The sequence below is a fragment of the Podarcis melisellensis genome (genome assembly GCF_964234715.1).
Source record: "Podarcis melisellensis genome assembly, chromosome: 8".
NCBI classification, from domain to species: Eukaryota; Metazoa; Chordata; class Lepidosauria; order Squamata; family Lacertidae; genus Podarcis; species Podarcis melisellensis.
Genome location: NC_138540.1, coordinates 89,270,796 through 89,297,528, shown reverse-complemented (window position 1 = coordinate 89,297,528; position 26,733 = coordinate 89,270,796). Strand labels below are relative to the sequence as shown.

General features: G+C 47.7%; 1 protein-coding gene and 1 long non-coding RNA gene across 2 annotated transcripts; both read right to left on the bottom strand.

Moving 5' to 3' along the window:
* Positions 1 to 165: 165 nt before the first annotated feature.
* On the bottom strand, positions 166 to 7,260 carry LOC309376257. Its single transcript, XR_014171125.1, has 3 exons — positions 6,300 to 7,260; positions 4,250 to 4,362; positions 166 to 849 (listed from the first exon to the last, which is right to left on the bottom strand). It is a non-coding gene; the product is annotated as an uncharacterized lncRNA (long non-coding RNA).
* Positions 7,261 to 7,395: 135 nt separating this feature from the next.
* Positions 7,396 to 26,370, bottom strand: LOC309376199 (uncharacterized protein). Its single transcript, XM_081922463.1, has 4 exons — positions 26,208 to 26,370; positions 19,575 to 19,736; positions 10,761 to 10,805; positions 7,396 to 8,155 (listed from the first exon to the last, which is right to left on the bottom strand). Exons 2-4 carry the CDS (start codon positions 19,725 to 19,727, stop codon positions 7,859 to 7,861), a joined length of 495 nt encoding a protein of 164 aa, XP_081778589.1. The 5' UTR covers positions 19,728 to 19,736; positions 26,208 to 26,370; the 3' UTR covers positions 7,396 to 7,858.
* Positions 26,371 to 26,733: the final 363 nt, after the last annotated feature.

Here is a 26,733-nt window from a genome sequence, read left to right as displayed (position 1 = left end):
TTTGATGTTAGCCGCCCTGAGCCTGGTTTCAGCTGGGGAGGGAAGGATACAAATAAAAGTTATTATTATTATTATTATTGGAACATGACAAAGGAAAAAAAAGACATTTATCAATTTGAAAACGATCATGATCCATGCAGGTAAGATGAGATGAGGAGCTCAAATCCTATCCTCATAACGACCCTGTAAGGTAGTTCAGGTTGAGAAGAAGAGAGTTGCTTAAGGTGCAGGGATATCGTCTTCTTCCCACACACTAACCGCTACTCCACTCTGCCTTTCTCGGTGGTGTTTTGCACCAGCTCTTTCCTCCCTGCATACTTTCTGGTCTTTCGTTATTGTCTCCCCTGCTGTCAAAATTTAGACTGCGAGCTCTTGGGGCAAGGACCGACCGTCCTTGTTTTATGTGTGTTGTTCTCTTGATACATCACTTACACTACATAAATCTCCCAGTATCTGCTGAGGGGATGGAGAGCTGGAACCCAAGAAATGGCTGTCTCAGTGATGACAACCTTTTCCCAGCCCAGGGGGGTCATATTTCATCTGGAGAAACAAACAAAGAAAACCGTACAGAGGCAGGAATAGAAATTGCCCTTAGGAATAGAGATTTCTCCAGGGGATACAGTTCTGAACAGCACGAAGGCCCTGGCTGGGTTGTTTCGCTGATGAGGGAGAGACGGGGAAGAGGAGATGCAGATGGCAACGTCTTGTTTTGCGAACCTTAAAAATCGGACTCTCGGGGGGGACGTCCCCATTCCGGCTGTAGATTTTCTCAGGGGAAGGACCTGCCAGATAGGATTTGTCCACTCTGGAGAATTCGGCTCTGGAGGGAATCTACATGAAGGGGAACTCCTGAAAAGAGACGTAGAGCAAGATGCAGCTGTTTTTAACGAGGAACATCTGGCAGTTCTGTTTACTCGGCAACTGAGAAAAAGTGCAATGCCCCATCTCGGTCAATTCTGTGGAATTTTGAAGTCATAAACAGGGTAAGGTCATCCAAGATCATGAAGTACAGTGGCACCTCGGGTTACAGACGCTTCAGGTTACAGACTCCGCTAACCCAGAAATAGTACCTCGGGTTAAGAACTTTGCTTCAGGATGAGAACAGAAATTGCGCAGCGGCGGCAGGAGGCCCCATTAGCTAAAGTGGTGCTACAGGTTAAGAACAGTTTCAGGTTAAGAACAGACCTCCGGAACGAATTAATTTCTTAGCTCAAGGTACCACTGTACCTTGAGTTAAGAACTTGGTATTCCACCAACTGCTTAGTTGCATAGTGTTTTAGGTCCCTGCTTAGTTTCCTGTTTTTACCAGCTCTGTACCATCATCTCAAGGCAGTTCAGAACTGGTCAGAATGGCAAATGTGGTGCAGAATTCAGATTCTGTAAAACTCAGTGCTTTCCCAGATGACCTGTTTATTCATCCTTATTTGCTTGCACAAAACTTATGCGGGCATCAGACGCGCAGATGGTCAAAATGGCGTCACGCGCATGCACGGAAGCGACGAAACGCGACCCGGGCACACGCTGTCGCATCTTACGTTCTGTTCAGGATGCTAACGGGGCTCTGGAACAGATCCCGTTTGCATCCTGAGGTACCAATGTATTGCTGTTTCATCCGATGCCTAAGCCAATACTACTCACATGCTGTAACCAATAAAAGTTGTGGCCTAATTTTGCCCATTAACCTAAAATAATGTGTCTTAGTATACTCCTATGCGGGTGGCGCTGTGGGTTAAACCACAGAGCCTAGGACTTGCTGATCGGAAGGTTGGCGGTTCAAATCCCCGCGACGTGGTGAGCTAGCGTTGCTCGGTCCCTGCTCCTGCCAACCTAGCAGTTCGAAAGCACATCAAAGTGCAAGTAGATAAGTAGGTACCACTCCGGCGGGAAGGTAAACGGCCAGTGGCGTAGTGTGGGGGGTGCAGGGGGGGCCTGCCGCACCGCAACATCTGGGGGGCGTGCTCGCACTCGCAGCTCTCTGCCCCTACTAAAACCCACGGGTTAGGGGGCACAAATTACGTGCCTTGCCCTGGGTGCTGACAACCCACGCTACGCCACTGTAAACGGCGTTTCCGTGTGCTGCGCTGGTTCGCCAGAAGTGGCTTAGTCATGCTGGCCACATGACCCGGAAGCTGTCTGCGGACAAGCGCCAGCTCCTGGCCTCTTGAGCGAGATGAGCGCCGCAACCCCAGAGTCGGTCACGACTGGACCTGATGGTCAGGGGTACCTTTACCTTTTTATGTGGGTGGCGGGTCCTCGACTCACAACAGGAGGCTGGACTAGGTGGCCCTTGGCCTTGAGAGCCAGTGTGGTGTAGTGGTTAAGAGCGGTGGACTCGTAATCTGGGGAACCGGGTTCGCTTCCCTGCTCCTCCACATGCAGCTGCTGGGTGACCTTGGGCCAGTCACACTTATTTGAAGTCTCTCAGCCCCACTCACCTCACAGAGTGCTTGTTGTGGGGGAGGAAGGGAAAGGAGAATGTGAGCCACTTTGAGACTCCTTAAAGGGAGTGAAAGGCGGGATATCAAATCCAAACTCTTCTTCTACTTCTTCTGATCCAGCAGCCTCTTACGTTATTGGAAACCTGCCCTTTGCATTAGTGTTTCCCTCAAGTGGTGTCAGGACCTGGGTGGCCAGCTCCTTAATTTGCACCGCTGACAGAAGGCTGCTTAAATGATGTAAATAAAGCCCCCCCCACCCTCAGGTCATGGAGCTTAGTGTGAATCTGTTCTTCATTACTGTAAGTAATAAAAATCTTTCTGCCTCCACTCATTTTCATGCAAACAACTTCGGGGAAAACATCCCCTACCATTTTTAAAATTTACTGGACGGCACCGGATGCCTACAGCGTGAGTTATTCTTCCTTCCTCTCTCTCCAGAGTGTTTGTTGATGGGAATTAATATTCCTGCCTTTTTAAGTTTGGGAAGCTGGTCCGGCCACCGCAAAAGGGCTAGTTTTTAAAAGCCAATTGGTCGGTAGCAAAGGATGAGCTAGGAGGACGTGAGAGGCCAAACTGTGGCTGGAGCCAAGATAGACTGAAAAGCCACAAGACTGGTAAGAATCAGAGGACATCCAGGTCGGCCGCGGACAAATGGCGGATGACAGAAACTCATCCTGAGTGCCTTTCAAGCCTTCGACACTGCTGGACCCTTCAGAATCCGAACTTTTCCTTTCAGGCTTTTTGGATAAGGCGCTTTGTCCATGCTCCCTTCCTGCCACCTCACAGCTATTGGGCCGCTCAGGACAAGCGGTCTCCATTGTCCCGGAGGTCCTCTGCCTTGTTTCTTGTTTGGCATACAGTGGTGCTGTGGGTTAAACCACAGAGCCTAGGGCTTGCCGATCAGAAGGTCGACGGCTCGAATCCCCGTGACGGAGTGAGCTCCCGTTGCTCAGTCCCTGCTCCTGCCAACCTAGCATTTTGAAAGCATGTCAAAGTGCAAGTAGATAAATAGGTACCACTCTGGCGGGAAGGTAAACGGCATTTCCGTGCGCTGCTCTGGTTTGTCAGAAGTGGCTTAGTCCTGCTGGCCACATGACCCAGAAGCTGTACACCGGCTCCCTCGGCCAATAAAGCGAGATGAGTGCCGCAACCCCAGAGTCGTCCACGACTAGACCTAACGGCCAGGGGTCCCTTTACCCTTTACTTTAAGGTTGGTAGTGCAATAGCTTTGTAAAGAAGCATTTTGGGTTTCCTGCCAAACACTCTGGGGTCCTCAAACACTCTGCACTTCAATCAGGAGAAAGCCGCACTCGCAGAGCTCAGGTGATGCTGGATTTCGGCATCAGTGTCGGCCCTTGTGAGAAGGTAGGAGAAGTGATTGACACTTTCTAACGTTACACCACTGAGTTGGATTTGTGCTGCTGCAGAGTGGTTATTTTGTGCTCATTCGTGCAGCACTTTGGTTTTTTGGATGTTGAGCTTTTGCAAGATGTACACATGTACACACACACCATGTTTGTGAAAAACAACATGCAAGAACACATTATATTAGGGGGAACTGCTTGCAAAAATGTGCACTTTGGTCAAAAACAGTATACAAAAATGTGTTTATGGGGGAAAGTCACACTAAAATGCTGAATAACTTTGAAGACGACTTTAAATTATTATTTTTTAAATCGCCAATTGCTGTGAAAATGCGAAGAACTGAATTTTAGAAAGAAACAATGAGAATTTGAGGGGGTTGAAACAGACAAACCTTTCCGTCCCCCCTCAAGGGCTATGCCCAAGTCAGTGGGCATTTGAAAACTCACCAATTCTCGTGGTTTGATGGCCAAGCCCTCCTGCCTTCTCAGCTGCAGCAAATGAAACCCCTTCAGACTGACATCGTCAGAGCTCCTCCGAGATTCTCCGGGGAAAGAAACACCTAGTTTTCATGAAGACACCACAACAACAATGAGATGGGTAATTCACAGGGAACCCTGGCTTGGGTTATGGGACTGGTTTGCGTCAGGATATGCTTGTTCGGGTAGTCCTAAGTGGGCAGCAAGGACATTGATCTCACCATACCTGGATGTAGAGGTAATGCTCCGCTTTGCGAAGGCAAACCTCGCACCAGACGTGCAACCATAGCTGTCAACCGTCCCTTATTTGGCGGGAAACTCCCTTATCCCAGCGCCGTGTCCCGCTCTGTCCCTTATTGATGATGTCCCTTAAATTTCCCGGGTTTCAAAGGAAGCAGCTCCTCTCCCTCCCTGCCGACCAGGGAGGAGGGAGGCTCCAACTGTGTTGCTTAGCTGTGTTGCTCACCCAAGAACGACTGGGGGGTGGAGCTGGCATGCCTTGTGCCAATCAAATCGGCCGCGTTGCCTGGGGACTCGCCTTTGCTCAGCGCTTCCCAGCGGAGAGGTGACGGTGGTTTTCCTTGCTGCATCCCCTTTGCCGGGTTGCTGCGCTGTGGGAACCACCGCTTGAGGCTTCCTTTGGCTGCTGGCTGGGCTTTCTGCCTTTGGCTGGGAGGGGCTCCGATGTTGCACATACCTGTGTTTGGAAAATCCCTTATTTTGGCTGCTGATCCCTTATTTCCGAGGCTGCTGGTCCCTTATTTTCAAATCTGTAAGTTGACAGCTATGCGTGCGACAGTATGTCAAGGAGCGTTATGCCTGCTTTCCCTGACCTTTTGCCTTCTTGGCTAGAAAACAGGGTTTCCCCCCTGACCTTTTGTCCTCTCACAATTTGTTTGTTAAGCATATCACTTGGCTGGAGCATGACGGGGGACACAGACATCATCAAGTATCGGGGGGAACATCTGAGGGAAACACCTGCTGACACATGCATTTGCTAACACTGGAAACGTGCTTAGATGGAAATATGTTAAGTTCAGGGTGGTTTCGCTACTGTTTCCAATTGTTGATTTCTGCTAATAAAAGGAGCCTCTGCAGAACTAGCCGGTAGCTTGCTTGCCTCAGATGATCCAGGCAGACAGGAGATTCATAGGGGCCAGCTAGATGCCCTCATGGGAAACCTTCAAGCAGGACCCGGGCGCAAGAGCCATTCTCCCCTTCTGTGGTCTCCACCCACTGGCATTCTGGCATGCTTGCTTGGGGAAAAGCCTTGCTTAAGCTCAGGGGACGGGATCGCTGCTCTGCTGCTACTTATCAATGAATAAACATTCCCCAAAGGCAGTTCCACCCCCACCGCCTGCGTTGATGTAGATGGGAGCATGAAGAAGCCCAAGCCCTTGTAAATCACACACTTTATATTTAATATAGTGCAACAAAAATAGTTAAGAATGCAAGAACTTTTACAGATTAAAAAGATAGTTTTTAAACCATCTGATGGAAATACGTTAAGTTCAGGGTGGTTTCACTGCTGTTTCCAATTGTTGATTTCTGCTAATAAAAAGAGCCTCGGCAGAGCTAGCCGGCAGCTTGCTTGGAGGATGTTTGCTTCCGCCAGCTCACCAGCATTACCAACACCTGTCTCATGTCCATCACTTCACCTGGATACAAACATTGGTCCCCACCCTATTTATGCTTCTCTAAGTGTTTTTTTAAATCTTTCCTGAATCTTCCAACATTCAGCTTCGTTGGATTTCCACGAGTTCATGGAAAGTGCTCTCATTTAATCACCAGAACAACTCTTTGAGATCGGTGAGATTGAGAAGCAGCAACTGTTCCCCACCAGCTGAGCTTCAGGGCTGGCTGGGGATTTGAACCCGGGTCTCCCAGGTCCTAGTCAAGCTCTCTAACCGCTATGCCACACTGGCTCTTTCATGTAGCCTGGTATCAACTAGACCTGGTATACGGGAGCTTCCCATGTTCCTATATTAACAACAGATAAAGTGAGGGAAGGGATACTTACTAGCTCTTGCCAGGAAGATCGGGATCTGTTGGGGCAAGGAAGAGATGCATGTCCTTCTGCTTACATTTGTGTAGTAGGAAGGCTAACCATTCTCTCTTCCAGTCCGGCTTTGGGTCTTGCAACTTGGAGAGACAACGGAGATCAGCTGCCAAAGCACTTTCATCCAAAATTTGCAACTTGCACCATTACTGGTGTGTCCGGTCCAGAATGTCCGGTCAACATCCACTCACCAGGACAGCGACAGCTGCCACCTCACTGGTACTGTCTGTATCCGTCATCCACAAGACCTTCTCCCGGTGCAGCGGAAGTTGTGTCTCATGCCCCAATGCAACAGGGTAGCCCAGGGTCGCTGACGGCACCGATCATGGAAGAGATCCCTCCAACAGAGGAACCCATGAATCACCAACACAGACTGGACGTGCTATCCCAGAGCCATGGACAAAGTCAAGGGGGAGTAGAATAAAATCGTTGCGTTGGAAGGGACCCAAGGACCATCGAGTGCAACCCCCCACAATGCTGGAATTTCAGCTGAAGCATCCCTGACAGATGGTCACCCAACCTCTGCTTATGTGCTGGGCCCGGGGGTAACCTGAGTAACACGGTCCTGGTCCGATCCCGAATCCAAGGGTTCCTCGAGGAGTCAGTCCGACAGGGCCAAGGCAGGAAACCAGGCAAGGACAGGTACAGGGTCTCAGGCAGGTGCTAGCAAACATAAATGTTGCTCCTGCAACCTGGGGCGGGGTCCGACGGCCTTTTATCTCTGTCGGGGTAACGGCCGGTCCTGATCCCCCGACGACTCAACTCCCTGTTTCGCCCGAAGGCGAGCACTCCTCCTGTGAGTACTCAGGTCTCTCCTTCTCTCAGACCTCAGTCTCTGCAGCTCGGGAGACATCGGTGGGTTACTAGACCCAGGGGCCGCCTCAGCCTCCCCTGACCCAACCGGTAGTGGAGCAGCTGTGAGTGATGGCCCAGCTAGAGGCAATGAGGGAATCCCCACATCTGGAGCCAGGGCAGGCTCAGGCCCCTGACTCGGCCCAGCTGGTGTTTGCTGCAGAGGAACCTGTGCAGACTGGGTCTCTTCAGGATCAGGCCCAGGCTTGGTTCAGATGATGCCTGAGGCAAAGGATCCGGTGCAGACTGAGACCCCTCTGGCTCCGAGTCTGAGTCCCAGGCCATCACAGCTCAGAAAACTCTAAGGGAGGAGACTCCATCACCTCCCGAAGGAGCCCATTCCACTGTTGAACAGTCCATACAGCCTGGAAGTTCTTCCCTGTGTTTCGTTACAGTCTCATTTCTCGTGATTCGAATCTGTTGTCTCTGGTCCTACCCTGTGAAGCAGCAAGAAGCAAGCTTGCTCCTCCATCGATGGGGCAGCCCTTCAGGTATTCAAAGATGGCTATCACCTCACCTCTCGGTCCTCTCTTCTGCAGGCTGAACATACTCGCTCCTTCAACCATTCCTCATCAGGCTTTGTCTCCAGTCTCTCGATCATCTTGGTCTCCCTCCACTGCACACCTTCCAGCTTGACCATCTCCTCCTTTGACTGGCAAGGCTCCTCTTCACGGAGCGGGGGGTGGGCAGTACTTTCCCCCGAGGCTGACCCCGTTCCTGCAGTTCCACTGGTACAGCTCCAGCAGCCTGTTCAGGAAAACCAGCACAGGTCGTTCGGGGTGGTAGCGGCAGAGCCGGCACGTGGGGCAGCGGCTCTGACTCTGGCTCCTTCTGCGTAGCTTCACCTGCACCTGGTTCAGGCGGGTGGCGAGCCGGGAGAGGAGGCGCTGGGTCTGCCCTTCCTGTGCCCGCTGAACCACCTGAAGCTCCTGGAAAAAGCAGCTCAGGTTGTCAGCATAGCAAACCTACTGGGACAAAGGAAAGAAGCAGAAAATGACAGGCAGCAGGTGTTTTTTTTTAAAAAAATTTTTTTAGCTTTGCTTGCATTATATTACAGGCACCAGATACGTATTTTTTGCTCTATAAGACTCAATTTTCCCCTCCTAAAATAAGGGGAAATGTGTGTGCGTCTTATGGAGCGAATGCAGGCTGCGCAGCTATCCCAGAAGCCAGAACAGCAAGAGGGATTGCTGCTTTCGCTGCGCAGCGATCCCCCTTGCTGTTCTGGCTTCTGAGATTCAGAATATTTTTTTTCTTGTTTTCCTCCTCCAAAATTAGGTGCGTCTTGTGGTCTGGTGCGTCTTATAGAGCGAAAAATACAGTAATTCCTGTTCTGCATTTGCAAGAACTCACTCTTTTAGCGTTGTGGCACCTACACTTCAGAACTCCCTGCCTTTTGACACCAGGTGGGCACCTTTGCTGTACTCTTTTCGGCACTTGCTATAAACATTTCATGGAATTGTAGATTTGGAAGAGTTGGGGCATCGAGTCCAACCCCCTGCAATGCAGAAATCTTTTGCCCTGTGTGGGGCCCAAACCCATGGCCCTGAGATTAAGACTCACATGCTCTTCCAACAGAGCTGCATTTCTCTTTAGACAAGCCTATCCAGATACCTAGAATGTTGTTGTGTGGTTTGGGGGCTGATGGCTGGTGTTATGTACTGAGTTGAATAGGATCCAAAATGCAGCAGTCTGATTGGTCTTGGAACAATAGGACCCAGAATGCAGCAGTCTGATTGGTTCTAGAACAAGAGGATTCAGAATGCAGCAGTCTGATTGGTCCTAGAACAGTAGAATTCAGAATGCAGCAGTCTGATTGGTCCACAGGAACCACCCAATCCAGCTCCACGTGGAAGGGAATCCGCAACCTGATTGGCCTACAGGAGAATCCCGGAATTAGCCAATCACCTGGGGACCATTGTGTAAATAATGTATATAAAACAGATATTCTGGGGGAACTTCCATTCCTCCTCACCACTATGAGATGAATAAAGAGCATGAAATCCACTCTCAACTCCGAGTATATTTCAGCTGGTTTTCACGTTTTGAATGTTTTAAATAGAATGGTACCTTGGTTCTTGAACTCAATCTGTTCTGGAAGCCTGTTAGACTTCCAAAACGTTCGGAGACCAAGGCACGGCATCTGATTGGCTGATTGGCCCCGGGAAAAATGCCAACAGCCAAAACGGACGTTCGGCTTCCAAAAAAACATTCACAAACTGGAACACTTACTTCCGGGTTTGCAGTGCTTGGGAGTCAACTTGTTTGTCAACTAAGCTGTTCGGGAACCAAGGTACCACTGTAGTTATTTTAATTGCTTTAACTAATACTTCAAGGGATGCAGGTGGCGCTGTGGGTTAAACCACTGAGCCTAGGACTTGCTGATCAGAAGGTCGGTGGTTCAAATCCCTGTGACGGGGTGAGCTCCCGTTGCTCACTCTCAGCTCCTGCCAACCTAGCAGTTCAAAAGCACACCAGTGCAAGTAGAAAGATAGGTACCACTCTGGCGGGAAGCTAAACGGCGTTTCTGTGCGCTGCTCTGGTTCTCCAGAAGCGGCTTAGTCATGCTGGCCACATGGCCCGGAAGCTGTACGCCGGCTCCCTCGGCCAGTAAAGCGAGATGAGCGCCGCAACCCCATAGTCGGCCACGACTGGACCTAATGGTCAGGGGTCCCTTTACCTTTACTAATACTTCCACTCAACTGCTTTGAGTGTCGCTGGTTCTCCTCTCTCTCTCTCATAACAATCAAGAGGTATATCATAGAATTGTAGAGTTGGGAACTACCCCAACCCTTACACAATGCAGAAATCATGTCAATTGAATGAAATAAGCTAAGATGAAATTATCCCATTTTTATTTCTTTCAACCCAACATAGAGATGGCTGGGCCAACCAGCTTTGCCTAGTTTGCCCTCAGCATCTTGGTGGTCCACTCTCAGGAGGACCACTAAGACAGGGGAACCATCAGTCTTACCCAACATGGGCATTGTCATTTACTGAAGTTCTCACCCTGGGCCAGCAGGGGGATACTGTAGATAGTTATGCAAATAAGGGATCAAAAGTGACTTTCAGTGATTGGATAGTTCTAGAAAATTGTGACAGTTACGTTGTACTGGAGCTCTATATAAGCAGGCTGGCTGAACCCTTCAGTTCAGTTCTGTTCTGGCCTGTGAATAAACAAGAGCTGTTTGAAGAATTGCTGTGTCGTCTGATATGTTCACCCACAATGTAACAGGCATCATCCTTAAGAGAGGAGTATGGGGCACGATCGCATTCATGCTAACTTTTGACGGCTGGGTCTTTTTCTAATGCCTGCTGGGTGGTTTTGTTTTTAACTGCTGTGTTTAAATTTCGCCCTTCTCACAACACAGCTGCCTTTTTAACTGCTTTTCATCTGTTTATAAGCCATTGGTTTGGGGAAAATGCTTAAACGAAGAAGTGCATGAGGCGCATGTTTCAGCCGAGCACAGATAAGCCCCAAGCCCACAGGCTGTTTGCGAGGAAGAAGATTTTGCCGCTTCCCACCCCGCCCTGCTCTCGCCATACATACTGTCTGCAGGAGATACGCACGGTGATATTGTCTGGGGTGAACAGGGTCCCGTTGCTGGAGTTGCCCTGGAGGAAGACATCAACAGGCAGTTAGAGGAAATGAGGCTCCAACCTTCCTGGGAGGTTTTTGGACATAATAATATTATTGATAGACCTTTCTTTTGGAGTATCAGAATTCACTTCAAGAGTCAATTAGACAGCAGTAAAATATTTTTATTTTCTCATGACAAAGTAATGGTACAGGCACGCGTTGCCCAATGTCTGCCCCCGAATTCTGAGCGAGCCAGCTTTTTATACATTTGCAGAATAGAAGACCACCTGATTTCTTGTAAACCACCTGATTTCTGGGAAATCGAAACTTATAATAAGTTACTATTACCATGTAAGGTCTTGGTCTCCCCTCCCTCCTTCCTGCCACCTCCATTATCCTGGTATGACAATAAATCCTTGTTCTTTATCTCTATCTGCCCAAGCTAGACATTCCAACGAGGGGCCCAAATGCACTGTAACACTTAAGCAACAAACCCTGTCCCTCTGGCTGGTGTATCCCTTTGGGATAATACAACAATTATATTGTAATGTGCCCCTTCATTATAATTTATTATTTACACCCAGCCACTCTGGGCAGCTTCCAGCAAAATATTGAAATACAATACAGTGGTACCTCGGGTTACATACGCTTCAGGTTACATACGCTTCAGGTTACAGACTCCGCTAACCCAGAAATAGTGCTTCAGGTTAAGAACTTTGTTTCAGGATGAGAACAGAAATCATGCTCCAGTGGCGCGGCAGCAGCAGGAGGCCCCATTAGCTAAAGTGGTGCTTCAGGTTAAGAACAGCTTCAGGTTAAGAACGGACCTCCGGAACGAATTAAGTACTTAACCTGAGGTACCACTGTATTGCTCAAAAAATGATATGCTAATATGCATAGATTAAAATGTGAAGTACTGGATGGAAGAAAATTAGTAAGGAAAGAGAATAAGAATATATAGATGATTTGAGAAGATTGTAGAATGCAAAGATTATTGTAAATTGTATAATGTGGAGGAAGTGGGGTTGGAGGGAAGTGGGAGGAAGGAGAAAAGAATAACATGATGGATTGAGGAAAGAGAAATGTAAATGTATGGGGGAATGGGGAGGAAATGGTGTGGGCTTTGGTACATCTGTATTGTAAAGTATTATGTGAAAACCAATATATAAAACGAAATACAATAATTCATCAAATATTAAAAGCTTCCTAAACAGGGGTGCCTTCAGATGTCTTCTAAAAGTCAGATAGTTCTTTATTTCCTTGACATCAGATGGGAGGGCATTCCACAGGGCGGGTGCCACCACCAAGAAGGCCCTCTGCCTGGTTCCCTGTAACTTGGCTTCTCACAGTGAGGGAACCAACAGGAAGGCCCTTGGATTTGGACCTCAGCGTCCGGGCAGAATGATGGGGGTGGAGACGCTCCTTCAGGTATACTGGACCGAGGCCATTTAGGGCTTTCAAGGTCAGCACCAACACTTTGAATTGTGCTCGGAAACGTACTGGGAGCCAATGTAGGTCTTTCAAGACGGGTGTTATGTGGTCTCAGCGGCCACTCCCAGTCACCAGTCTAGCTGCCGCATTCTGGATTAGTTGTAGTTTCTGGGTCACCTTCAAAGGTAGCCCCATGTAGAGCGCATTGCAGTAGTCCAAGCGAGAGATAACCAGAGCATGCACCACTCTGGCCAGACAGTCTGCAGGCAGGGAGGGTCTCATCCTGCATATTAGATGGAGCTTGTAGACAGCTGCCCTGGACACAGAATGGACCTGCACCTCCATGGACAGCTGTGAGTCCAGAATGACTCCCAGGCTGCGCACCTGATCCTTCAGAGGCAGAGTTGCCCCATTCAGGACCAGGAAGTCCCCCAAACCAGCCCGTTCCCTCTCTACCTCTGGACAGAAACTGGACGGCCATCTGTCACAGACCTTAGGGTAAAGGACAGGTTGTTGTTGTCAATTTCTATGTACACCTTTCCTTAATATACACATTTTTGTAAATACTGTTTGGCTGGAGGACTGCGTTGCAAAATTCGGGCGTATTTTGAAGGCAAGTTGCGTTTCCGTGGCCGTATTAGTTCAAAAAGTGCAGGTTAAGGAAGACACAAGATTTGCCCACTCTGGAAGAATGGCAGAGGCAAGTGATAGACTATATGGAATTGGCAGAAATGACTGGCAGAATCCGAGATCTGGGAGAAGAGTCGGTGGAAGAGGACTGGAAGAAGTTCAAAGAATATCTCCAAAAACATTGTAAAATGTTTGAATGTTAAAATGATGTTGGATATAAAGATAACATGGCAGCAGTGACATAGTTAAAAGAATTATGTAAAAATGTGTTAAAAGAAAAGGGTGAAAAGACCAGAGTAAAATTATGTCGAAATTAAACAAAGTGATACAAGGGATTAAGTTATAAAGAATATGTATAGAAGGATCTAAAAGGAAAGGAAAAATCGGAGACATAACAGGTTGAAACCTATAACATTGAATAAGATTTGAAAGAGAGTAAGGAATTGCTGAATTTGATTGTGTAAAGGGGAATACAGAAAAGGGAGATGTGAGGAAGTCAGGAAAGAGGGTTATTAAGGTAATAAGCAAAAATTAGAATCTTTTTTGTTGTATGTTCTTCCTTATTTTTTCGTATTTTTTTATTGTATTTTTGTTGTTGTTGTTGTTGTTTCTTCTGTCCTGCTGGATTGTGTTGTTTTTCTTTTTCTTTTCCTTTTTTTGGTTTGTTTGACTGTGATGTTTGCTTTATTATATAAAATCTTAATAAATATTTTTTTAAAAAAAGTGCAGGTTAGGTAGTTTTTCGTTAAAATGAAAAATGAATCTGATTTCCTTCCCCATCCCGTGTCAGATGCAATTTGTTGATATAAGGCAGGCTCTGACTCCTAAGCTCCCCTAGGAAATGAGCAAAGAAATTTGGGAGGCGATCAGTGTCAAACAAAACAAGGAATCCAGGGTTGGCTGTGCCATGACTCCCATGTTTGCTTATCCCATCATATCATAGCTATCAGCGCATGCTAATCATGATCTCAATTCTCTGACTGCCGGTCCTTATATAGCCAAAACAGCTCCACCCGCACAGAAGAGGGTGGTGTTAGCAAAGTTGGAGGAACACTGGAGTTTTGCAGAAATCCTTAGAAAAACAGACCAGTGAAGACTGAGGAGAGAGATAAGGGCAGCTGTGGTGAGTCAGGACTTCCCTACACCAAAGACTCCCGGGAACTGTAGTTTGATAAGGAGGCAGCCCCCCACAGCGCTATAATTCCCAGCACCCTTTAAAAAAAATCCCACAGTTCCCAGGATGATCTGGGAGAAAGCCATGGCAAAGTAGAAAACCAGTGCTTTAAATGGACAGTGATGGAGAACCTTTTAGAGACCGAATGCCCATACTGCAACCCAAAATCCACTTATTGATCGCAAAGCGCCAACACGTCAATTTAATATGAGATAATAATGATTGTCTGCATGCGCACATACAAATAAATGTAAATAAGTTAATAAACCCAGCGAGATGGGTGGGGTATAAATATTGTTGTTATTGTTGCTGTTTTTATTAAAAAGGTAAAGGGACCGCTGACCATTAGGTCCAGTCGAGGCCGACTCTGGGGTTGTGGCGCTCATCGCGCTTTACTGGCCGAGGGAACCGGCGTACAGCTTCCGGGTCATGTGGCCAGCATGACTAAGCCGCTTCTGGCAAACCAGAGCAGTGCACAGAAACGCCGTTTACCTTCCCGCCGGAGCGGTACCTATTAATCTACTTGCACTGGCGTGCTTTCAAACTGCTAGGTTGGCAGGAGCAGGGACCAAGCAACAGGAGCTCACCCCATCGCAGGGATTCGAACCACCAACCTTCTGATCAGCAATTCCTAGGCTCTGTGGTTTAACCCACCGCGCCACCCATGTCCCACCCCCTCAACCATTACTATTTATTATATTTTGCTGTTTGATGAGAGTTTGCCTAAGAACTCCATGAATGCTAACCTCGAGTTCCGTGATGAAGGAAAGGCAGGCCATTGGTGTACACAGGGGCAGCCTTTATCATAATAATAATCAGGATAGAGCAATAGAAATATTAAAACATATTTGGTGGGTATGTAGCTTTTATAGAGTGCCGTGGATAATTTACTGTATTTCCATCCTCGTAACACTAAAAAGTCCTTCTTGGCTATTTTATCTGTCCTACTTAACTGGCTAACTCAAACCAGAGTCCTTTCTGCTGCAAAGACCTGTGAAGGGATTTTGTCAAGGCTGTATATTGTCTCCCTGCTTATTCAACTTATATGCAGAATTCATCATGCGAAAGGCTGGGCTGGATGAATCCCAAACCGGAATTAAGATTGCCGGAAGAAATATCAGCAACCTCAGGTATGCAGATGACACAACCTTGATGGCAGAAAGTGAGGAGGAATTAAAGAACCTTTTAATGAGGGTGAAAGAGGAGAGCGCAAAATATGGTCTGAAGCTCAGCATCAAAAAAACGAAGATCGTGGCCACTGGGACCATCACCTCCTGGCAGATAGAAGGGGAAGAAATGGAGGCAGTGAGAGATTTTACTTTCTTGGGCTCCATGATCACTGCAGATGGTGACAGCAGTCACGAAATTAAAATACGCCTGCTTCTTGGGAGAAAAGCGATGACAAACCTAGACAGCATCTTAAAAAGCAGAGACATCACCTTGCCAACAAAGGTCCGTATCGTTGAAGCTCTGGTTTTCCCAGTAGTGAAGTATAGAAGTGAGAGCTGGACCATAAAGAAGGCTGATCGGCGAAGAATGGATGCTTTTGAATTCTGGTGCTGGAGGAGACTCTTGAGAGTCCCATGGACTGCAAGAAGATCCAACCTCTCCATTCTGAAGGAAATCAGCCCTGAGTGCTCACTGGAAGGACAGATCCTGAAGCGGAGGCTCCCAGACTTTGGCCACCTCCTGAGAAGAGAAGACTCCCTGGAAAAGACCCTGATGTTGGGAAAGATGGAGGGCACAAGGAGAAGGGGACGGCAGAGGACAAGATGGTGGGACAGTGTTCTCAAAGCGAGCAGCATGAGTTTGACCAAACTGCGGGAGGCAGTGGAAGACAGGAGTGCCTGGCGTGCTCTGGTCCAGGGGGTCACAAAGAGTCGGACATGACTAAATGACTAAACAAAAAATTGCATCTTGGTTTGCTACTGTTCCGAGTTTATATAACCACCATAGATTTTAACTCTGTGTCTGCTCTGTATGGTATGATTTGGGTGTTTCAATTAGTTTTTAACGGAGCCCTGACTCTCGTGTACATTTTGCTCTAGCGCTTGGTTTCAGGTTAAAACTTGCCTCTCCTCCGATGATCAGTTACACCTGAGGAAATGAGAGGTGGTGGGAAAGGGCAAGATAACAGGAAGGAGAGAGAAGATGAGTGGAAGGGGAAAGCAGATAATAGGAACTATTGTTCAAATGGTGATACAAACATTGACCTCCGCAAACTCGGGCTGCCGTTATTCTTTCTCCGACTAAACAGTGAAACTCGAACCCAGCAGTTACCAAACTTAGACCTAAAGAGAGTGTCTCCACCCCCATCGTTCAGCCCGGACACTGAGGTCCAGCTCTGAGAGCCTTCTGGTAGTTCCCTCCCTGCAAGAAATGAGGTTACAGGGAACCAGGCAGAGGGCCTTTTCAGTGGTGGTGCCCGCCCTGTGGAAAGCCCTCCCACCAGATGTCAAAGAGAAAAACAACTACCAGATTTTTAGAAGACATCTGAAGGCAGCCCTGTTTAGGGAAGCTTTTAATGTTTAACAGGTTATTGTATTTTCGTGTTCTGTTTGAAGCCGCCCAGAGTGGCTGGAGAAACCCAGCCGGATGGGCGGAGTATAAATAAATTTATTATTATTATTATTATTATTATTATTATTATTATTATTATTATTATTATTATTCACATTAAGGAGGGGGAAGCTAGCCAGTGGATAAGCCAAGATGGCAGTTTTTCCACCAAGACAGCAGCAGATTCAACCCAAAAGGAACATCTTCATGTTAATTTCATGAATTTGGAAAACTGAATTATTTGTTGAACACACAGCAAAACCCATTTATGCGACGTGAGTGTTTCCAACAGTTTCCAACACAGAAAGGGATCCTCGCCTGCGATTCCGCTCTCTGCTCCCAAAGTCCCCATCTGTAAAATGGGCACAATGGCATGCCTTTATACGTTGTCCATTTCCACATTCATTTGTGGATTGGATTTTTAAAAAATCCGCACAAAATTGTCTATATAAATTTGCATTTAAATAGGTCTTAACCATATATTTTAATCACAACATGTATATTTAACAGTGCATTTTTTCCTCAGTGTACGTTTTATTCTAAAATGCTCAACTTTTCAAAAGCATATGTTGCTAACTTTCTTGAGTTGAGAACTGTGTCGCAAAATCTGGAAAAGTGCAACCTGCGTTCCGATTCATGGGTTCTTCCAGGAGGTGAGAGTTAGGACAGCTTGCTTAAAGGCATTATTGCTATTAGGAATTAAAGAAGTTTTATAAGGGGCCTTAACCAATCGGACCACAGATCCAGGTTGGCTATCGCGGCGATGCATGGCTAGGGCAGAGGGAACCAAATCTTGGCTGTCCAATTACAATTCAGCAGTTTTGTCAAGAATGCATCCAAACGTTTTGGACCCCCAACGCCCACCATCCCCCAGCTGGCATGATTGTACTGGCTAGAACCAATGGGGGGTGGGATGTGATACATAAGTAGCAGTCAAGTACAACATTCCTTGTTTTCCTAGAGTGGACATGCAAGGGGGTGTTTGGTCCAGCCAGACAAAACTTCCTGTTTCCTCCTAACTGGGACAGAATTCCTTTGCATGTGGCTAGAGGTAGGCAGCGTCTTAAAAAGCAGAGACATCACCTTGCCAACAAAGGTCCGTCTAGTTAAAGCTATGGTTTTCCCAGTAGTGATGTATGGAAGTGAGAGCTGGACCATAAAGAAGGCTGATCGCCGAAGAATGGATGCTTTTGAATTCTGGTGCTGGAGGAGACTCTTGAGAGTCCCCTGGACTGCAAGAAGATCCAACCTCTCCGTTCTGAAGGAAATCAGCCCTGAGTGCCACTGGAAGGACAGATCCTGAAGCTGTGGCTCCAAGACTTTGGCCACCTCAGCAGAAGAGAAGACTCCCTGGAAAAGACCCTGATGTTGGGAAAGATGGAGGGCACAAGGAGAAGGGGACGACAGAGGACGAGATGGTTGGACAGTGTTCTCGAAGCTACAAACATGAGTCTGACCCAACTGCGGGAGGCAGTGGAAGACAGGAGGGCCTGGCGTGCTCTGGTCCATGGGGTCACAAAGAGTCGGACACGACTAAACAATAAACAACAACAACAACAACAACAACAACAACAACAAGAGGTGGGCATGACTTTACCTGCCCAGGTAACACAAGGGCAAGTCACACCACACACACACTCTCTCTTTGACATCCTCCATCGCTGGAGCAACTTTTTAGCTATACAGTCATACTCCATGTTACGTCCGCTTCATGTTACGTTCTTTCACGTTACGTCCCGTGGCGACCCGGAAGTACCGGAAAGGGTTACTTCCAGGTGTCGCCCCTCGCACATGCACAGATGCGCAAAATGGCGTCACGCGCATGTGCAGAAGTGGCGAATTACAACCTGTGTGTGTGCAGATGCGCCGCTGCAGGTTGCGTTTTTTTCATGTTATCAACGGGCCTCCGGAACGGATCCCGTTTGCAACCAGAGGTTCCACCGTACTTTGAAACTAAGTTTGCCTTCAGCGATCCAACTGTGAACTGATGATGTAAGTAAACCTCTTTTATTGACTTTGAATAAGATTGTGGTGTGTTCATTCTTTTAGGAGGGATATAAGGGGACTTACCAGGAATCTGATATTGAGAGGCTTAAACAAGCCTGCAACCAGCTATCTGCTGTGCGTTCAAAAGGGGAATGTGAAACTCTGCTAAGTAAAGGAACTTGCTAGCGCAAGTTAGGAAGGATATTAATAAACTATATACCCTCTCCTTTGGGATGGCAGAGGGTATATAGTTTATTAATATCCTTCCTAACTTGCGCTAGCAAGTTCCTTTACTTAGCAGAGTTTCATATCCCAAATGACAAAATTAATATTTTCTTGTACGCGACAACAGCAGCGAGAATGTTAATAGCCAATTGGAAAGGAAATTACGTTCCAACCAAAGAAGAATGGCTGAATAAATTATGTGAATACTTGGAACTAGCAAAGCTGACTGATTTGATAAGACAAAAACCAAAAAATATAATCCAGAAACAATGGAAATGTTTAAATGATTATTTATGTAGACAAAGATTAAATGTAAGGCATTGGTTGTGTTTAGAATAGATTTATGAAAGATTTAGAAAACTTATTGATTAGAATATTTGTGTGAGATTGTATGAGAAAAATACAGAATAACGATCTTGCTTAAAATGTATATAGGATGTGCAGTGTAAGTGATGGAAGTCAATCAATGATTTTTTTTGTTCTTTTATATATGTGTGTGCTTATCTGAAATATGTATGCATGTATGTATATTTGTATTTGCAATATATTGCTTATATTTTGTAATAATTATGTTAAATAAAATTAATAATAATAAAAAAACCTATATACCCTCTCCTGCCTCCCTGAACATTCCCACATGGGAATCGCATCCCTAAACATCTGGAGGGCACTGGGGCTGGGAAACCCTGATTCAGAACACCCTACTTCTGCCCCCTCCTTCCAAAACATCTGGCAATTTCAGCAAGCCTAATTTGCACACCAACTCTTCCCATCCGTCTCTTGGTCCCTCTTTACTCACCATGCGCTGGAGGATGCTTTGTAGAAGCCCAATGGACTCAGTCTGACACGAGAGCTGCCTGGCGGCAGGGAGACCCAGGGGCAGCATAGCCAGGAGGAAGATGCAGAGGTTGTGCAAGGCTGAAGGGCGTGGGGTTGCTCCGATCTCGGGCATCACGCCACCCTGGGAGAACATGGACAGCCGCATTGTTAGATGCTTCTGGAGTATCCTGAAATAAGCAGAAATTGCAACCAAACACCATCCCTGCCCGACCACAGTCCTTATCACTGTGCTGGTCCCGGGGGCTAACCGAGAGGCGAAGTCCGAGTCCAGTCCGAGGTCGAGGGTGCGGTATGGAGGCTGTCCGTCAAAGCTGAAGCTGGGTCCAAGGCGGGGAGTCAGGTGGGGTCAGTAACTCTGGCAGAAGAGCAGGACAGGGTGCAGGCAGGAACTAGCAACCAACAATGTTGCTCCTTCAACCTGGGACTGGGGCTGGCTGGGTTTTATCTACCCCGAGGCACAGGGCGGCCCCGGTCCACAGGTTACTCGCCTCTCCTGGCCTGGAGGCGAGCACTTCTCCTGAGGGAACTTAGTTTCCTCTGCCTCTCTGCCCTGAGCCTCTGCAGCTCAGGAGAGTCTGGAGGGTTACCGGACCCAGAGACAACCTCAGCTTCCTCTGACGGGGCTGAGAGTGGAGGACCTGAGGGCAATGGGTCCTCCATCACCTCAGGAGCCAGAGCAGGCTCAGCTGGTGCCTGCACCTGAGGATCCAGCACAGCTGAGGATCATTCATGCTCAAGCCCCAGCCCCGGCTCAGCTGGTTCTGGAGGCGGAGACTCCTGTGCAGGCTGGGATTCAGGTTCAGCCTCTGAGTCTGAATCCCAGGCCATCACAATCACCAAACTACTGGAGTGGGTGGTCTATTCCCAAGGCCATTCCTGTCGGATGAGGCCAATGGCCTATCGAGTCCAGCATCCTGTTCTCACAGTGGCCAACCAGATGCCCCAATGACAAACCTGCAAGAAGGACAGGAGGATGCCAGGACCTTGGAGAGCTCCATGAGAAGACACCTTTTCCTAATGCTTCTAATATTTCATTGTTAAATAAGTACTAAAGTTAAGCAACAAGTTTATCAAAATGAAAGGAATACGGAAAGGCCGGGAAGTCAAATGCTGATGAAGAAAATTTATTGTTAGAGAAGTTTGTATATTTCTTTTGTGATTTGTGATGATTTTGATTTTGCAGATAACAATGAATATAAGTTTATGAATATAAGTTTATGTCGTATAGATGCAATTGTGAACAATAAAGCATGGAAAAAAGAAGGGGAAAAAAGGGAAGACACTTTTTGGTATTGATAAGCTGCCCAGCTCGTTTGGCTGCCACTCCCTGCAGATCCCTCTGCTCAGCAAAAGAAGGAGTCTCCAGCCAAGTTAAAGAAGCAAACAGTGACTTGTGCAAACCAGCCTGGCTGGCCTAGCAAAGAGCAAATCTGTTAATATGACAAAGGAGGCTTATGGGCCATCCGAAAGGAATCCTTTGGCCTGGGGAGACACATGTCGCCAAGGTGGTGGGGTATGTGTTTGAGGTGACAGGAAAAGTGTTTTTGAGCTGGGAAAGGTGCTGCGAAGAAGAAGGAAGAAGAAAAATTGGGATCCATCTTGGGCAGACTGGCTGAAGGCTGGCTGCACTGCTGTGGGGGACAAGCGCCTCTTGAAATGACCACGTTGTGAGATCTGGATTCCTTTCAGGCATACTTAAAGTGTAAAGGTAAAGGTGAAGGGACCCCTGACCATTAGGTCCAGTCGCGGACGACTCTGGGGTTGCAGCGCTCATCTCGCTTTATTGGCCGAGGGAGCCGACGTACAGCTTCCGGGTCATGTGGCCAGCAGGACTAAGCTGCTTCTAGCGAACCAGAGCAGCACACGGAAACACCATTTACCTTCCCGCTGGAGTGGTACCTATTTATCTACTTGCACTTTTATGTTCTTTCGAACTGTCGCAGGAGCAGGGACCCAGCAACAGGAGCTCACTCCTTCACGGGGATTCGAACCACCGACCTTCTGATCTGCAATTCCTAGGCTCTGTGGTTTAGACCACAGCACCACCCGTGTCTCAACTTAAAGTGTAAATAGGTGAATAAACCATATTTCTTAAAGCTACGACAGTCTCCGATGGGTCTCAATTCTCCGAAGGGACACGGACCCTGGGTGAGTGCCTGGAACCCCCTGAAATCTTGCAGAGAGTTACGACTTTTGTAACAGTAAGATCCCCTAAAGGAACAATGAATTGCACATTTACTCAAAACCCAGTTTAAACTATTTGGTTTCCTTAAATCAACAAAGCTGATGAACTTGGCCAGTGAGGAAGATGGCTGAGATTTGACAGTGGAAAGGGAAAGTATTTCAGAAGGAGGTTTGACCTCAGTACGTGTTGTTGAAAGTCTCCCTGTTCTCATCTAGGCTGTCAGTAAGATTCCCCTCGAGTTATATACTGCTCTTGTTCAGCTTGCTATCAGTAAAGTGCTATCAATTTCTTTTCTCTCTGGACTCGATTTGTTCCAGTCTCTCTGCTAACAGCTGGAGCTCAGAACATCTGGAGCGAGCCAGCTTGGCAGAGGCTGATGTAGGACACAATCCTCATGAGGTTTGCTCTTCAAGCCGCTTCTTCACAACTTTTCTCCAGAATCATTTCCCAACCAGATGATTCACTTAGACAGCATCTACTCAAACATCTGGCAACAGACTTCAAGCACATCTAAGTGTTTACTTGACAGATCTCCTGATTCATTGCTTCCAATCTCTGCTTCTTAACAGAAGCAGATGTTTCGCTGCATGTCTAGAGCAGTGTTTCCCAACCTTGTGCCTCCAGCTGTTTTTGAACTACAATTCCCATCATCCCTGACCACTGGTCTTGCTAGCTAGGGATGATGGGAGTTGTAGGCCAAAAACATCTGGAGGCACAAGGTTGGGAAACACTGGTCTAGAGTGTTTTTCGCACATTGAAAGCACCTTTCGACCTATTGTAGCGTTGGAAAGCAGAAGAATGTCTAACTAACTGAGGCACATGTTGGCATTCTAGCCTAGGGCAGGCGACTGCATGGACTTCAGAAACCCATCAGGGCTTCCCGTCTAGCTGCCAATAGATCCCCAATTCCCAACGAACAGCTGCTGCTGCTGTTACACTTTCTTTTTTTCCTTTTTTTTTAAAAAATATTTTATTAAGGGTTTTCTTGTTTTACAGAGGTAAGTGTAATGCCTCGTATTTTTTTTCCCATGTAACATTTTTACAAATCCGTTTCGTTTGTTGAGGCATTAGGGGGAGAAGGGGAAAAAAGGGGGGGTGGAGGGAGGGGAGATGGATGGGGGTGGGGTCTGGTAGTGGTGTTTCTATTATGCTTAATGTATGTAGAGTTTGGTGTCAGCGTTGCTTGTGTTGTTTGCTTGTGTTCCTTTGGTGGTGAGAGAGTTTCGGGTTGGCCTAGGGTGTGATTGTTTGTTTGTGATTGGCTGTGGTGATCTTTGTTTTCGTGTGTGAGTGAGGTGGGTGGGAGTTTTGGATCAGGTTACCCTTATTGATTTGTATGCCGTTGGTGGATTATTGTCATTCTCTTGTTGGGCTGTGTATGTGATAAAGGGGAGCCATACCGGGGTGAAGGCGTCTTCTTCTGTTTGTCCCCGTGTCAGTTTCAGTTTATTAGTTAATTTTTCTAGTAAGGCTGTTTCCCATACTATTTGGTACCATTGGTCCATCCTTACTCCTGACAGGTCTCTCCAGTGTCTGGTTATTTGCTCAACAGATTGCTTGTGAATTGCCCATCTGACGGGACATCGCAGGAAGGAGATCCTCTCCTCTTGGCTTGGCATCTCTCTGTTTTTGATTTCTAAGGAACAGGTGCGCCTGCGTAGGAGTGGCTCTGGAGAGTGCCAGCTATGCCATGCTCTTAGACCTACGTTGGCTCCCAGTACGTTTCCGAGCACAATTCAAAGTGTTGGTGTTGACCTCTAAAGCCCTAAACGGCCTCAGTCCAGTATACCTGAAGGAGCGTCTCCACCCCCATCGTTCTGCCCGGACACTGAGGTCCAGTGCTGAGGGCCTTCTGGCAGTTCCCTCATTGCGAGAAGCAAAGCTACAGGGAACCAGGCAGAGGGCCTTCTCGGTGGTGGCACCTGCCCTGTAGAATGCCCTCCCATCACATGTCAAGGAAATAAAGAACTATCTGACATTTAGAAGGCATCTGAAGGCAGCCCAGTTCAGGGAAGTTTTTAATGTGTGACATTTTAATGTATTTTTAATCTTTGTTGGAAGCCGCCCAGAGTGGCTGGGGAAACCTAGCCAGATGGGCAGGGTACAAATAAATTATTATTATTATTATTATTATTATTATTATTATTATTATTATTAGACCCAGCGCCCCTGCCGCTCGCACCTTGATGTAAGCCAACAGATCACGGGCGATCTGCGGGTCTGTGAGACTGTCCTCCCCCACCCTGGGAAATCTGCCAGAGCTAATAACCCACATAAAGGTAAAGGGACCCCTGACCATTAGGTCCAGTCGCGGATGACTCTGGGGTTGCAGCTGGTCTTGTTTCTCCCATAGCCACAACCTTGGATTCAAACAGAAACCAAACGTAGTCTTCTCCCTCTGGCTTCTGCCTGCTTCTCGCTCACGTGCCTCTGCTCTCAACTCTGCCTTTGTCCCAAATACTTGCAAATTCAGGGAGAGGGTCCCACCCATTTGCCGCCCTTTGCTTTGCTCCCCTTAATGGCCCATCGCCCAGGCTATCACCCCACTGGGAAGCTAGCCTGGATATTCCAAAAATTAGACAGGGGGCCTAACCATTGCTGTCAACTTTCAGATTTGAAAATAAGGGATCAGCAGCCTCACCTGTCCCAGGGACAGTCTACAGGATACCTAACAATCTGGGATAGCAGCGGGAAGCAGCGGGAAATGGTACTGGAATAAGGGAATTCCCCGCAAAAAAGGGGAAGGTTGACAGCTATGGGCCTAACCTGCTCCCCCCCCCCCATAACATTATTATCAACGAAAGAGCAGGAAGGGCCTGAACCAATGTATTCAAATCATAGAATCATAGAGTTGGAAGAGACCCCAAGGGCCATCGAGTCCAACCCCTGCCAAGCAGGAAACACCATCAGAGCACTCCTGACATATGGTTGTCAAGCCTCTGCTTAAAGACCTCCAAAGAAGGAGACTCCACCACACTCCTTGGCAGCAAATCCCACTGTCAAACAGCTCTTACTGTCAGGAAGTTCTTCCTAATGTCTAGGTGGAATCTTCTTTCTTGTAGTTTGGATCCATTGCTCCGTGTCCTCTGGAGTGGCAGAAAACAACCTTTCTCCCTCCTCTATGTGACATCCTTTTATATATTTGAACATGGCTATCATATCACCCCTTAACCTCCTCTTCTCCAGGCTAAACATGCCCAGCTCCCTTAGCCGTTCCTCATAAGGCATCGTTTCCAGGCCTTTGACCATTTTGGTTGCCCTCCTCTGGACACGTTCCAGTTTGTCAGTGTCCTTCTTGAACTGTGGTGCCCAGAACTGGACACAGTACTCCAGGTGAGGTCCGACCAGAGCAGAATACAGTGGCACTATTACTTCCCTTGATCTAGATGCTATACTGACAAAGGAGAGTCTGACGAAAGATCAGGAAGAACTTTCTGACAGCAAGAACTCTTCGACAGTGGAGCGGTCTCTTTCGGAAGATGCTGGGCTCTCCTTCCTTGCAGGTTTTTAAGCAGAGGTCAGATGGCCCTCTGTCATGGATGCTTTAACTGAAATTCCTATATTGCACAGGGTTGGGCTAGATGACCATCAGGAACCCTTCCAGCTCTCCGATTCTATGAAGCTAGGAATCCTGTCGCATTCGTGGGAACCGTTGTGCTGGTTCCCATTAGTGCAACTCATCCAAAACCCGCCCAGAGGTTTTCAACCGAAACATATTAATGGCAAACTTTTAAGCGTTTGCTGTTGCATCTAAAGCCTTCCCTAAACTACAAGCCCGGCACTCCCTTTCCCTGGGGGGTTTTCCTCCGTAAGCCTCCCTTCCTAAGCCAAACCCTCGCAACAGTTGAGTAACTGTGCATCTCGTGGATATCTGACGGTTTGCCAGTGGGCAGCGGCGACCGGCTGATCTTTCTGAACTCACAGAAGATACTTGCTCAACAGCGTTCCCCAGCCTGAACGATGCCCGTTGGACAAGACATACGCAGCTCGGGTTTTCCGGAGCTACGGGAAGCATGGGAGAGACAGGATTTGCAGCTGGCTGCAAGGGGTCTCCTGTTGGCTCCAAGTAGGTGCTGTTTGCTACGGCCACGGATTTGCACATGTTCTGCTTTCTGTGCTTAAATGAGAAGGCGTCTCGTGCTGGAAGCCTACAACTCTATCCCATCCAATCGACAGCTCAAATCCTGCAGGGTTTTGTGCTTCCGGAATAGCTCAGACTCCCATTGCTGCTGTCTGCAAGGTAAACCTCTTGGTTCTGGCGAGAAGCTTCTGTTCCACTTACCTGTTTCCACCTCGAATGTTCTTAGCTCCAGAGCCGTAGTTCTTGGGGTTGTGGAGGAGCTGGGTGGCTGAAAGAGCCCTGCAAAGAAGACAAGACAGGCACTCCTCTCCCTCATCCTGACTCACCAGGCCAAAGATGCTCGTCCACTGCTCTTTTCGTCTGCCCTCTGGCTCCTCGCTGCGTCGGAGACCCTTCAGGCTGGACCCAGGCAGCACCAGCGATTCCGGACACTCGCAGCATGCAATCTTCGCCACACCTCTCTGGCTTCAGGATGGCTGTTTGGCGTTGAAACAATGAGACGACTGCAAAGCATTCGCTGGCTGGCCAGCCTAAGGACAGCTGCCAGGACAATCACAACCCTTCCCTTCCGGCCAACAAAGTCGTTTTTTAAAAAAATAAATTTAAACAACAATCCAAAGAAGTCCCAGAGAGGACCGAGTCACTGCAAAGATGAAAGAGGGAAGATGGTCCAGCACTGCAGCACGCTTTGAGGGGGCTCTGTGTAAAGATCATAGAATACTAGGATTCAAGAGTTGGAATGGGTCCCCCAAAGGTCATCTAGTCCAACCCGCTGGAATGCAGGAATCTTATGTTGTGTTATGATGTGTTTGTTATGTCATGTGGCAGCTAGACTGGTGACTGGGGGCGGCC

What these genes read in the sequence shown, in the direction of transcription:
- LOC309376199 (XM_081922463.1), bottom strand. Translation starts at nt 19,727, where the DNA reads ATGCCCGAGATCGGAGCAACCCCACGCCCTTCAGCCTTGCACAACCTC. An exon ending in AAAGCATCCTCCAGCGCATG is followed by an intron (nt 10,806 to 19,574) that starts GTGAGTAAAGAG and finishes GTCTTCCTCCAG; the next exon opens with GGCAACTCCAGCAACGGGAC. An exon ending in TCACCCCAGACAATATCACC is followed by an intron (nt 8,156 to 10,760) that starts GTGCGTATCTCC and finishes TTGTCCCAGTAG; the next exon opens with GTTTGCTATGCTGACAACCT.